The 13,825-nt window shown below is 37.8% G+C and overlaps 1 protein-coding gene across 3 annotated transcripts in view; it reads left to right on the forward strand.

The window, feature by feature from the left end:
- PLOD2 (procollagen-lysine,2-oxoglutarate 5-dioxygenase 2) overlaps nucleotides 1-13,825 on the forward strand; it is a 294,414-nt gene that overhangs the window by 175,917 nt on the left and 104,672 nt on the right. For all 3 annotated transcript variants that reach the window (XM_059688211.1, XM_059688213.1, XM_059688210.1), the window contains exons 5-7: nucleotides 7,039-7,151; nucleotides 9,137-9,200; nucleotides 11,138-11,235. In XM_059688211.1, coding sequence (XP_059544194.1) covers nucleotides 7,039-7,151; nucleotides 9,137-9,200; nucleotides 11,138-11,235 — 275 coding nt within the window. The remainder of the gene's footprint in view (nucleotides 1-7,038; nucleotides 7,152-9,136; nucleotides 9,201-11,137; nucleotides 11,236-13,825) is intronic.

Consider the following 13,825-nt stretch of genomic DNA (forward strand, 5'->3'; position numbering starts at 1 on the left):
CTTAACTTTTTTGGTGCGATGGTTGATGGGATTGCTTTTTTAGTCTCTCTTTCTGCAAATTCACTATTGGTGTGTAGAAATGCCATAGATTTCTTGGCATTAATTTTGTTTCCTGCTACATTGCCAAATTCATTTATTAAGTCTAATAGTTTTTTGATGGAGTCTTTAGGGTATTTTATGTATAATATTATGCCATCTGCAAATAAGGACAGTTTAAATTCTTCTTTTCCAATTTGGATGCCTTTTATTTCTTTTTCTTTTCTGATCACATGGCTAATACTTTCAGTACTATGTTGAACAGGAGTGGTGAGAGTGGGCATCCCTGTCTTGTTCCTGTTCTTAGGGGAAATGGTGTTAGTTTTTGTCCATTGAGTAGGATGTTGGCTGTGGGTTTGTCATATATGGCTTTTATTATCTTGAGGTATGATCCTTCTAGTCCCACCTTGCTGAGAGTTTTTATCAAAAATGGGTGTTGGATTTTGTCAAATGCTTTTTCTGCATCAATTTATATGACCATGTGGTTTTATTTTTTTCAATTTGTTTATGTGATGTATCATGTTTATTGATATGCGGATATTATACCATCCTTGCATCCCTGGGATAAATCCTACTTGGTCATGGTGTATGATCTTTCTGATGTACTGCTGGATCTGATTTGCTAAGATTTTGTTGAGGATTTTGGCATCTATATTCATGAGGGATATTGGCCTGTAATTTTCTTTCATTGTGTTGTCTTCCCCTTGTTTTGGTATTAGGGTGATGCTGGCTTCATAGAATGAGCTTGGAATTGTTCCATCCTCTTGAATTTTTTGTAGTAGTCTGAGGAGGTTAGGTTTTAGTTCTTCCTTGAATGTTTAATAAAACTCCCCTGTGAAGCCATCTGGCCCTGAGCTTTTGTTTGCTCGAAGCCCTTTGATGACTGCTTCAATTTCTTCCATAGTTATTGGCCTATTGAGATTTTTAGATTCTTCCTGATTGAGTGTTGGAATGTTGTATTTTTCTAGGAATTTGTCTATTTCCTTCATGTTGTCTAGTTTGTTGGAGTAGAGTTGTCCATAGTATTTTTTAATAATCATTTGTATTTCTGTGGTGTCTGTTGTTATTTCGCCTCTATCATTTCTGATTTTGTTTATTTGGGTCCTCTCTCTTTGCTTCTTGTTGAGCTTGGCTAGAGGATCACCAATATTGTTTATCCTTTCAAAGAACCAGCTCTTTGTTTCATTGATTTTCTGTATTGTTTTTTGGTCTCTATGTCATTTATTTCTGCTCTGGTCTTCATTATCTACTTCCTTCTGCTCACTCTTGGCTCTTCTTGTTGCTCTCTTTCTTATTCCTTGAGATGTAGAGTTAGATGATTTACTACCATTTTTTCTTGTTTTTTTTTTTGTTTGTTTGTTTTTTTGTTTTTTTTTTTTTTTTTAAGTTGGCCTGTAGAGCTATAATCTTCCCTCTCAGGACTGCTTTTCATTGTGTCCCATAGGTTTTGGATTGTTGTGTTTTCATTGTCATTAGTTTCCAGGATGTTTTTAATTTCTTCTTTGATCACATTGGTAACCCAATCAGTATTTAATAACATGCTATTCAGCTTCCAAGTGTTTGAGTATTTTGGGGTTTTTTATTGTAGTTTATTTGTACTATTATTCCATTGTGGTCTGAGAAGATGCTTGGCATGATTTCAATCATCTTGAATTTGGGGAGACTTTGCTTGTGACCCAATATGTGGTCTATTTTTGAAAATGTCCCATGAGCAGTTGAGAATAATGTAGATTCCGTGGCTTTGGGGTGTAATGTCCTGAAGATGTCAATTAAGTCCATCTGATCTAGTGAGTCATTTAGGATTGCAGTTTCTTCCTGAATTTTTGTTGAGAGTATTTATCCAGTGATATCATGGTGTAATAAAGTCCTCTACTTTGAATGTATTGCTCTCCATCTCTCCCTTGATATGTTCCAGGATTTTTTTATGTATTTGCATTCTCCTGCATTGGGTGCACATACGTTTATCAGGGTTATATCTTCTTGTTGTATCTATCCCTTCAGTATTATGAAGTGGCCTTCCTTATCTCTTGTTATGCCTTCACTTTGAGATCTATCTTGTCTGATACAAGTATTGCTACCCCAGCTTCTTTTTTCATTTCAATTTGCCTGAAAGATATTTTTACATCCCTTCACTTTCAGTCCTTGTGAGTCCCTTATTCTGAGGTGGGTCTCTTGTAGACAGCAAATATAGGGGTCATGTTGTTTTATCAATTCAGCCACTCGATGTCTTTTGATCAGAATATTTAGTCCATTTACATTTAAAGTTATTATTGAAAGGTACTTTTTTGTAGCCCTTTCTATTTTTTGTGCCTGTTTTCTTTCTTAGATTTTTATTTCTTATTTTACACCAGTCCCTTTAGCATTTCTTGCATTGCTGGCTTGGTGGTGATAAACTCCCTTAGCCTTTTTTTGTCTGTGAAGCTTCTTATTTCCCCTTCAATTTTGAATGATAGCCTGGCTGGATAGAGTATTCTTGGATTCGGTCCTTTGCTTTGTATCACTTTGTAAATTTTCGTCCATTCTTTTCTGGCCTGATGTGTTTCTGTTGAGAAATCATTTGATAATCTCACGGGAGATTCAGTGTATGTAACTTTCCGTTTCTCTCTTGCAGTCTGTAAGATTCTCTCTTTGTCCTGAACATTTGCCACGGTAATTATGATGTGTATTGGCATGGGTCTTTTTGAGTTCATCTTGTTTGGGACTCCCTGTGCTTGTGTGACTTTTTTCTTCCCCACCTCAAGGAAGTTTTCTGATATTATTTCTTCCAATATGTTTTCTAATCCTTGTTCCTCTATTGTTCTGACATCCTTATTATTCGTATGTTGTTTCATTTCATGTTGTTCTACAGCTCCCTTAGGCTCTCCTCCTGTCTTTTAATTGTTTTCTGCAATTGCATTTCAGTTTGGGTGTGTTTTGTTTCCCTGTCTTCTAATTCGGTAATTCGGTCCTCGGCTTCTCCTAGTCTACTGTTGAAACTTTCAATGGTGCTTTTTATTGCAGGTATATCACTCTTCATTTCTTCTTGGTTTCTACATCAGTTATTGATTTTTTCATCCATTTATTTTTGATTCTTCCATAAGTTGTTGATTTTTTCATCTGTTTCTTCTTGATTCTTTCAGAAGTTGTTGATTTTTTCCTCCAACCGGTTTATGCACTCTAGGACCCTTACTCTGAATTCTTTTTCTGACATGTTGCGTGCCTCTGTTTCACTTAGCTATTTTTCTGGCGAGTCCTCCTCGTCTTTCCTTTGGGGTTTTCTTTGTCTGCCCATGTTTGATCTCTCCGACAGATCTAGACATTGAGTCATTCAGATGCTGCTCCTTGGGTGGCTGTGGCTCCTCGGGCTGTGGTTCTTCCTCGGGCAGTTGTGGTAGCAGTTGCTCCTCAGTTGGCATCAGCTCTTCTGGTGGGTGCTTTTCACAGCCATGGTGGCTTCTCTGGCTGGTGGGGTGAGGCTTCTCACTCAGCTGCTGTTCCTCAGACAGAGGGTGTGCTGATCACGGGGCTGCTGTTCCTTGGATGGGGGCGGGCTACACACGTAGTTGCTACTCCTTGAACTGGGGCGGACTGCTCACATGGCTGCTGTTCCTTGAATGGGGGCTGGCTGCACGTTGCTGTTGTTCCTCGGATGTGGTGGGCTGCTTGTTGGGTTACTGCTCCTTGGACTTGGACAGGTTTATTGCAAGTCTGCTGCTCCTCGGATGGCAGTGGGCTGCTTGCATGGCTGCTGCTCTTTGAACTGGAGTGATCTGCACGCATCGCTGCTCCTCCTCTCCAGGTGTCTGGTTATGTCGCTTGCTCTCTAGCACTTTAGCCAGACAGGATAAAATTTACCTTAACAAGACATGACTCAAGGGGAACAAAGCATGAATGTACTCATGACATCGATAACCCCAATATAAGTGACCACCTGAGAAAAGAGAATTAGGGGAGAGAAAAGAGAGTACAAATGATATCTAAGAGAGGGAGAGAGAGAGAAAAAAAGAAAATATAAGAGAGAAAAGAAAAAGGAGAATATATATATATATATATATATATATATATATATATATATATATATAGAGAGAGAGAGAGAGAGAGAGAGAGAGAGAGAGAGAGAAAGCACCACAGAAGCAATAGATAAACAAAACAAATACAAACACCAAACACCCAGTAAATAGGGTGGGGGCAGAATTTCATTCCATTTTAATTCTGTATGCCTAGGTTTCTCTCTCTGTTTCTTCTTTTCATTACAGCAGTCCCTTTAAGCATTTCTTGTAATGCTGGCTTGGTGGTGATGTACTCCTTTAGCCTTTTTTTTTTTGTCCAGGAAGCCCTTTATTTGACCATCTATTTTGAATGATAATCTTGCTGGGTACAGTAATCTTGGTTTCAGATCCTTTCTTTTCATTACTTTGAGTACTTCATGCCATTCCCTCTGGCCTGCAGAGTTTCTGATAAGAAATCGGTGTCAGCCTTATTGGAGCCCTTTTGTAGGTAACAGTTTGGTTTTCTCTTACTGCCTTTAAGATTCTCTCTTTGTCTTTTATTTTTCGTATTGTAATTATGAAGTGTCTGGGTGTGAGCCTTTTTGGGTTTCTTGCTTGAGGTTATCTGTGCCTCCTCAACTTGTGTGATTTTTTCCTTTACTATGTTAGGGAATTTTCTGCCAATATTTCTTCAAATACTTTCTCCATACCTTACTCCATTTCTGCCTCTTCTGACACTCTTGCTATTCTAATATTGTTACGTTTCACATTGTCCCACAACTCCTTTAAGCTGTCCTCCTATTTTTTTTCTTTGTTTTTTTCTTTTTGGTTCTCTTATTGAGTGATTTTTTTTCAACACTGTCTTCTAATTCACTGATTCAATCCTCAGATTCCCCTAATCTGCTGTGTATTCCTTGCAATTTGTTCTTTATTTTTGCTATGTAATTCTTTATTTCTTTATTCATAGTTAACTATACCTTTTCTCATGCTGTTGAGCATCTTTACCATCATTATTCTGAATTCTGTATCAGATAAATTTCTTATCTCCATTTCATTTATCTCTTCTTCTGGGGAATTCTCTTGTCCTTTCATTTGTGGGTTGTTTCTTTGTCTCCTCATTTTTGCTGCCTTTTTGGGTTTGTGACTATGTATTAGGGAGATCTGCTACATCTCTCAATCTCTAGTGCAGGGCAGTGTCAAATGCTAATTAGACTGGGAAATACTCAATTAGATCAGGGAAATGCTCAAAGCTTCCAGAGATTGCCTCTGCCTACAGACTGGTATGATTCCATCTTGAATAGCCCTCAGGCAATCATTCTTAGGTGTGGTGATAGTTTTTCACAGAGTGGGGCAAGTGCTTCTGTGTGGAAGCTAACTGTTATTCTCAGTCTATTATTGGGTCTCAGAAATTACACCCAGTGGGATAAGGTGTTTTCCAATAGGGTGGTCATCAGCTGTCTTTCTCCAAGGCAAAGCCACCTGTGTAGTCAATGTCTGCATGAACGAATGAGTCAGCACAGGAGACTAAGGTTTCTGCCTTCTGAGATCTAACCCCAAAGCCCCTAATCCTGGCTTCTGCTCACATAACTCCAGTCCACTCTGCCCTCCCTCTGCCAGAGCACAAGGTGATTGGCTCCACAGCGAATTTTGTGTGTTGGCACTTTATGAGGGTGCCTGAATTTCAAGCTGTCTCTCTCTGGAAGACAGCAACCCCACTGCTTTTTACAGCCATCTGTTATGTGTGTACCCTTCTCAGTTCTGGTGCTCTCTGCTGGGGGTCCCAGCTTGGGGATTAGACCCGAGTTCTCAGTGGCAATCCCTCACAGCTGAGATATCTTTCCTGAACTTCAGTTGTTATCTGTGGGAGCCCACCAGCCCACCAGTGCCTCCTCCCCTCCTATCAATCTCTATTCGGTTTCCTCTTTTCATCATCGGGATCAGGGTTCTGTTCATCAAGTCTTCTGTTGATTATTCAGGAAGTTTTTCTGTATTTTAGTTATAATTACAGTTTGTTCCTGCGTGTATGTCTGTGCAGCATCGACTTACTCCTCACTCATAGTTTCCATTTTTCAGTGTTTTAAGATTTTTTTTTTTTGGTAAAAATAATTAAAATGAGCAACCAGTGGTTGGTTTAGCCGTGTTCTTATTTTGTCTTATTTTCTCTAGGTAGCAGTAAAATTGCTGGACTTATTCCTTTTATTCTTTTGATTAAATTTTAATTTTAAGGGTAAAATTCAGTTTCTTTTAATTCAGAGGAGTAATATTGGTCTCTTTTAAAAAGTATAAATGTCAATGAGACATTGTTTGGCTGCATTTCTGAAACTCAGAGGAAGACTCAACCAAGGGAAAAATGATCCTGCTGTCTGTGTTTTTAATAGACAGTTTTTGTTGGCAAACTTAATGGTTATGTTCTAAGGCCAAGGGGAACAATCCTATTTTAGACTTACTTTCTCCAGACTATGACATACAAAAGCTAGCCAGAAAATGGCTTAGCAGGTACTGTAATGACTAGCTAAAGTAAAGGAAAAATTACCAAAATGTCCTAGATATAACATTCCTTTGAAATGTTTATAGTCGGTGACAAATCCAGCATTTGATTGTGTTAACATCTCTGGTACAGACAGGAAAACAACTGTAGTAGAAATTTTCTGTTTCAGAAACAGTGAATACTGTATAAAGGATCCAAGAAGAGCATTTTAGAAGGCCAGAAAGAGCATTCTTTTCTCTAGTCTATTCTTTTCCTAGTAACTGGAACATATTAGTTGCTCCTCTTGTATAAGTTCATTTTGGGGCTTTTTTTATTGAAAGAATCTTTGATTTGCAATTGATAATAAAACTCACTCTATTGCAATTTACATATAAAACAAAGGAGTCTCAATAATTCATATTTCTCTCATGATGAGCTGTGATGTTCCAGCCTAAGGATTTGACCTAATAGGTTCTATAACTGTGTAGTTGGTCAATGGAATTAACATGCACATGAGTTTTGGTCTTTGACTACTAAATTCTATATTCTCTCTTTATTGTATTGCAGGATTTATTGGTTATGCTCCATATATCAACCATATAGTTCAACAGTGGAACCTTCAGGATAATGATGATGATCAGCTATTTTATACTAAAATTTACATTGATCCACTGAAGAGGGTATGTAATAGCTCCTGCTCCCATTTTCAATGTAACCCCCTTGTCCAAGAAGGCTGCTGGAGCTTCGGGGCAGTTAGCAGGCAGAAGAGTAAATAAGGGACTATCTCAGTTTTGTCAACTCCCTTCTCACAAAATACTTTCTTGTATTTTTTCTTTGACTGAAACATATTTGTGTGGCTACATATAATAGGCAAAGGAAATGCTGTCTTTTATTTGTAGTATATGTATCTTGCTAGAAATCTGAATTCTGTAATTAACGGGGGAGGGGAGTGATGTTGGGGCAAATAGCAGTCCTGAGATTGATTTAAATGAAACTGTGGAGAAAAGTATAACCAAAGCTCAAATTTAACAATATTTTTAATATATTTACCTAATATAACTGTTACAGTTCTAGAATTTACTGAATTGTGTATTCATGGGTGCTGTCATTATGAAACAAGGTTTTCTTAAAAGTACATTTTACAGTGAATTTGCAGCTATATTGTTTCTGTTTCTTAGATAAGTACTTTAGTGACCTAAATATTTTCATTAGACACTTAGTACTTAAGAAACTCCATTCTTAAGCTATTTTTCTTCATCTCTATATTTTACTTTCCCTCTGTGTGCCTGCCACGGCAAGCCTGAGGGATTTGGCCTCTCATCTGGAGAGAAACCTCCTCTTGATGTGCATGCTGCTCATCTTTTCTTGTAGTTCAACTAGTAAAGTGCTCTGAGTCTTATTTAGTTGTTTTTGCTTAGGGCTCTTCCTCACTGTTGTGTTTATAATATTTTTGGTTGTCTAAATCCTGTTTAAATTTCTCTCTAAGCATAAGAGTATGCTTAGTATACGTCTTAATCTTCTTGGATTGCCATAACCAAATACCATAGACTGGATGGTTTAAACAATAGAAAAAATTGTTTTCAAAGAGTCTAGAAGTCTGAGATAAGGTTGCTAGCACAGTCAGTTTCTGATGAAAACTCTCTTCCTCACTTGGTCCTCAAATTGGATAGATAGAGGAAGAAAGAGACAGACAGAGGGAGAAGGAAAGGGAGAGGGAGGGCAAGCATAGGTTTGTAAACACTAATTTCTTCTTATAAGGGCAAAATTTCCATCATGAGGGACCACCTCTTATAACCTGAACTTAACCCTCATTGCGTTTAGAGCTTCAACATAGGAATTTTGAGGGAGCACAAAGTTTCAATCCACAATAGCATGCACAATACTTTTAGGAATATTATTGTGAAGAGCAATGTAGCTGAAAAACTGCATTGAGAATCATAAGGGTTTTAAAAAATATATTTTTATTGATTTCAGAGAGGAAGGGAGAGGAAGAGAGAGATAGAAACATCAATGATGAGAGAGCATCATTGATTGGTTGGTTCCTGCACACCCTACACTGGGGATCAAACCAGCAACCCCGGAATTGAACCCCGACCTCCTGGTTCATAGGTTAACGCTCAACCACTGAGCCACACTGGGCTGAGCGAGAATCATAAGGTTTGTAAAGCAGATTAATTGCCAGCCTGTTGGCAATCAGGCAGTTTATGCTGCAGTAATAACCCCCAAGCTCAACAGCTTAACATAAACAGGGGTTCTTGCTTATTGTAGTCACTTAGTAGAGGTGGGTAGGGCCCTAGCTGATAAAGCAGCTATCTCCAACCTTGCTGGTTCATGTGCCAGAGAGAAGTAGCACACTTAGGGTCTCCAACTGGCAATGACATCTCCAGATGGGAAGTGATTCATTTTATTTCTGCTAACAATTCACTGGTCAGAATTAGTCAGAAGGTGGAGATGTGGAAATACTTGGAAAACAGCATGAATGCTTTCCCATACATTCTATCTATCCTCTAATTTAATCAATAGTAAAATTATAACCTTTCTGAAAAATATTGCTGGAATAATTTACATATGGAATTTAAGTTTTTAAAAAAGAACAAACTATATTAACATATAGTGTTTGTTGTTTCCATTGTCGTTTTTAATATTACCTCTGTTCTTATTTTAGGAAGCTCTTAACATCACATTGGATCACAAATGCAAAATTTTTCAGACTTTAAATGGAGCTGTAGGTATGCTTCCAAAACAATGAATTGCTCATGGATACAAATGGACATCTGTGTGTTCAACTGCTGCTGTTTGGTATATCCATTTTGGGGCTATGACTAAGGTTTACTGTGTAGATATTGCAACTATTAAAATATACTGAACTTGAGCTTATTGATGCAGTTAAATACATCCAGTTCAAATCACTGCCTCAGAGTGATGCAAAAGAAGATAAGCTTTTTGCCTTAGGTAACATAGAATTTAGTATCTCACCATCTGGGACTATAGATGTAGTTTTAAATTAATTATACCTACTGTTACACATTTTTCATTATATGTTCCTTGTATTGAGAATTACTCAGGAATAGTAGAGTATAAGAGTATTTTTCTTCTAGCTGAAAGGTACCTGATAACTGGGCACATTCATTATGGAGTGTGTGTATATGGTGTGCTTTCTTAAATAGACATATATCTTGATGAAATACATTAATGCATTAAAATTAATTAATCAATACATTACATATCAACATACACTAATTCATTAATAAATTATACTTAAAATTTAAAAATACTTTGCAATTCAATATGATTCTTCAAGGCAGTACATAGAGTAACAGGTTTCTCAGAATGGAAAAAATTTAGATTGGAGTGCTCAGGAAGTGAGGGAAGGAATCTGAAAACAAATAAAAATACCTCTCTGCTCCCATATGACTTGTATATTACTGGAATTATATTAAGCCTGACTTTTTCTTTTCCTTTTTGTTGAATTTATTGGGATGACACTGATTAACAAATTATATAGGTTCAGGTGCATAATTCTATAACACATCATCTGAATACTGTATTGTGTGTTCACTGCTCCCCCTGCCCCCCAATTCAAGTCTCTTTCTATCACCATTTATCCCCTCTTTAACTTCCTCCACCTCCCCCCTGTTTGGTAATCACCACACTGTTCTTCATGTCTGTGAGTTTTTTTCTCTCTCTTTTTTGTCTTTTATTTGTTCAATCTCTCCACCCCACCTACATCTCAGACAACTGTCAGCTTGCTCTCTATCTACGAGTTTGTCTCTATTTTGCTTATTTAGCTCATTTTGTTCATTAGATTCCACATATGAATGAAATCATATGGTACTTGCCTTTTTCTGACTGGCTTATTTCACTTAGCATGATACTCTCCAAGTCCCTCCATGCTGTCTCAGAGGGTAAGAGATCCTTCTTTTCTACAACCACATAGCATTCCATGGTATAAATGTACCAGAGGTTTTTTATCTACTCATCCACTGATGGACACTTGGGCTGCTTCCAAATCTTGATTCTTGTACTCTGCAGTGAACATAGGAGTGCATATATTCTTTCAAATTAGTGTTTTGGGTTTCTTTGAATTTATTCCCAGATGTAGAATTGCTGGGTCATAAGGCAGTTGCAATTTTAATTTTTTGAGGTAACTCCATAATGCTTTCCACAGTAAAGCTGATTTTCAAGAACTGGAAATACTATCAGTCATGGCCAAGTGTAGAAACCTTACTTAATGTGCCAGTCAGTGTTCTATTTGCCTTACATATATTGTTATTACCTTTATAATAACCTTGAAAGGCAGGCAAGGATCCCATTTTACAGATGAATAAATTGTGACAATAATTTAACTCTTCTAAGATCACATTACTATCAGGAGGCGGAGGCAGGATTGCAAAGATGCTTTCCTTCCACCAGACATTTCAGTGGCTCAGCACCTCAGTCTGCTGGTGCCAGGTTGGAGTATGTGAGGTACTCAGAATCTCATTCTTTGTCATTTGGGTATCTGTTGACTTGGAGTAGGCCAAGTTACTACAAGTGATAGCATGCATGAGCAAATTTATAACAATAAGAAAAAAAATATATATATACACACACACACACACATATGTATATATGAGTATACATGCACATTTTAAATTACTAAAACCTGTTTTTCTTTTTAACTCAGATGAAGTTGTTCTGAAATTTGAAAATGGCAAAGCCAGAGTTAAGAATGTATTTTATGAAACATTACCAGTGGCAATTAATGGAAATGGACCCACCAAGGTGAGTCACAGTGACTTTTCCCTATTTTCTTATTTTTTGGAGATAGACTATGGAGCAATATGTAGAACAGCTTCTTTCTTAATATCTTTAAGAGGCTTTATTTTGGTGCCAACAATTTAATGGCTTTATCTTTTACACAGTATAGTGTCTGATTTCATCTAGATTAGCTGATGACTTTTTCTCAGCAGAGTGATAATTTTTTATGCTATTTAAAACACATTTCACTTCAGTGTTTAATAATAACAGCTAACTGGAGAGTGAGCCATGTTTCCTTCATATAGGGCAGTGGTTCTCAACCTTGGCTGCACATTAGAATCACCTGGTAATCTTTTTAAAATCCTGATTTCTGGGCCTCATCCTCCGGAAATTCTGTTTCTTTGTTATGGGGTGGGGCCACAACATTAGTAACAAAGAAACAGAATTTCTGGAGGATGAGGCCCAGAAATCAGGATTTTAAAAAGATTACCAGGTGATTCTAATGTGCAGCCAAGGTTGAGAACCACTGATATAGGGTATCCTCTCTTAATAGGAATAATTGAGGTTGTTAAGGGATCATTTGTTTCACCTGTGTCACCATTTTTTAAAGTAACAACTCTGCTAAGATTGAGGTGTAATTATATGCCCAGAATGCTTCCTTTTGCACTTATTTTCAACCTGGGTTATAGTTGACAAACACAACTTGACTAATGAAATTTTGGATGCTTTTCAAGTGTATATAATTGAGCTTGCTGAAAATGTAATTGACTGCAAATGTATAGGTTAGTTGGTAAAGTTCATATTGCTGGTATCCAGTTAAAATGGAACATGATTGTGTGTGTGTGTGTGTGTGTGTGTGTGTGTGCGCGTGCACGCGCCACACACACAACCATGTTCTGAGATACTGAGTTGGCTGGTTTATTCATAAGTATATGAAAAGAGATTACAAATAGATTTGCTTTGTGGGAAGACCAAGATGGGGAGATGTGTGCTGTTTCAGAAAAGTGAGTAGTCAGAATTCCAGTAAAAGCTATATGCATAGGAAGAAATTCAAGGGAAAACCCATTTTGGCAGTGTTTCCAACATCAAAATGGAAGTAGACTCCCCTTTTCTCCTAGTTAATCTTTCTACCTTGCTTTCTGTCCTGTTCCAGTTCTCCTATAAAGCTGGCTTTCCCATGTGTTCCCCTCTCTCTATCGTGTATCAATTTCCCCAGGTGCATTATCCTTCTTATTAGCATTTTAAAGACCCTCAAATATTTCCCATCCTCTAAACAAAACAAAACTGAGCCAACACAAACTATAATATCCCCCTCAATCCACATTGCCTTCCAGCCTTCCTATCTTTTCTCCTCCACATCACAACCAGGCTGCTTCTTTAAAGTGGAGACAACTCACAGCTACCATGCACCTTCCCACCCACCAGGAAATGAGCCTCCAGGTCCTGTGGGTTGTTATGTCCTTGTTGAATAGAAAACACTTGTCAGCCCTCATTTTTAATTCACCCAAAGATAGCTTTCAACAGTGTTGATCTCATTTGGTCCTACTTGAAATATTCTTTCCCTTTGTTTCCATGATGCTCTGCTGATCTGTCTACTAATTTTCTAGTTTTTCCTCTTCAATCTTTCTCTTTTCTTGCTTTACTATACATTTTTTAAAAATTTTCTTTTGTATGTGGAGAGTGATGGGTTTGGGAGAATGGTCCTCTGCCTATACTGTTTTAGTTAAGAGTTCCACAGTATCTATCTGAGACATCTTCCTTTTCTCTTTTGCACACATTTTTGGGTAATTTGCTTCACTCCCACATCAGCAAATCTTCTCTCAAGGCTGATGATTTGCAGATCCTGCCACTAACTCCTGGTATCTTTGCTGAACTCCAGGTCTGAATACCCAGTTGGTAGATTTCCTTGTGTGTCATATGAGGCCCAGAGCTCAGCACCTTAAGCTCTGCCTCCTCTTCCATCCAATTGGTTAACCAGAACCTGGGTTTTATTTTAGTGGTAGTTGCTTCCCTCTCCCAATCCAGGTGCTATTCTTTCTAACTGCTATGTATGGTGGCTGATCTAATTTTCTTAGTGTCAATGGCAACTTCCTTAGTTCAGTCTACCTGCAACCTCCCACCAGTAACAATCACCCACCAGTAAAGTCATAGCCTAACCTTGGTCAGCAAACTGCGGCCTGCGAGCCACATGCGGATCTTTGGCCCCTTGAGTATGGCTCTTCCTAAGACTTAGGAGTACCCTAATTAAGTTAATAACAATGTACCTACCTATATAGTTTAAGTTTAAAAAATTTGGCTCTCAAAAGAAATTTCAATCGTTGTGCTGTTGTTATTTGACTCTGTTGACTAATGAGTTTGCCGACCACTGGTAGAACATGAGTTTTTGGCTGAAGAAGAAGCCAATCACTTTACTCACCTGTGAAGCACCCTCCATGGATTTAGGTAAAGTTCCCAAATCTCAACTTATCTCATAAGGCTCTTTTAAAACTTTGCTCCTATTTAGTGATCACTCATCTACTATCCCATACCCAACTCCTGGCACAATAAATATTCACACACCCATTTTTCATAAACAATCATTCTCTTTCTCAGCTCCTGCCATACTGAATTACTT

This window comes from Myotis daubentonii, chromosome 3, assembly GCF_963259705.1.
Source record: "Myotis daubentonii chromosome 3, mMyoDau2.1, whole genome shotgun sequence".
In the NCBI taxonomy this organism is placed as follows: Eukaryota; Metazoa; Chordata; class Mammalia; order Chiroptera; family Vespertilionidae; genus Myotis; species Myotis daubentonii.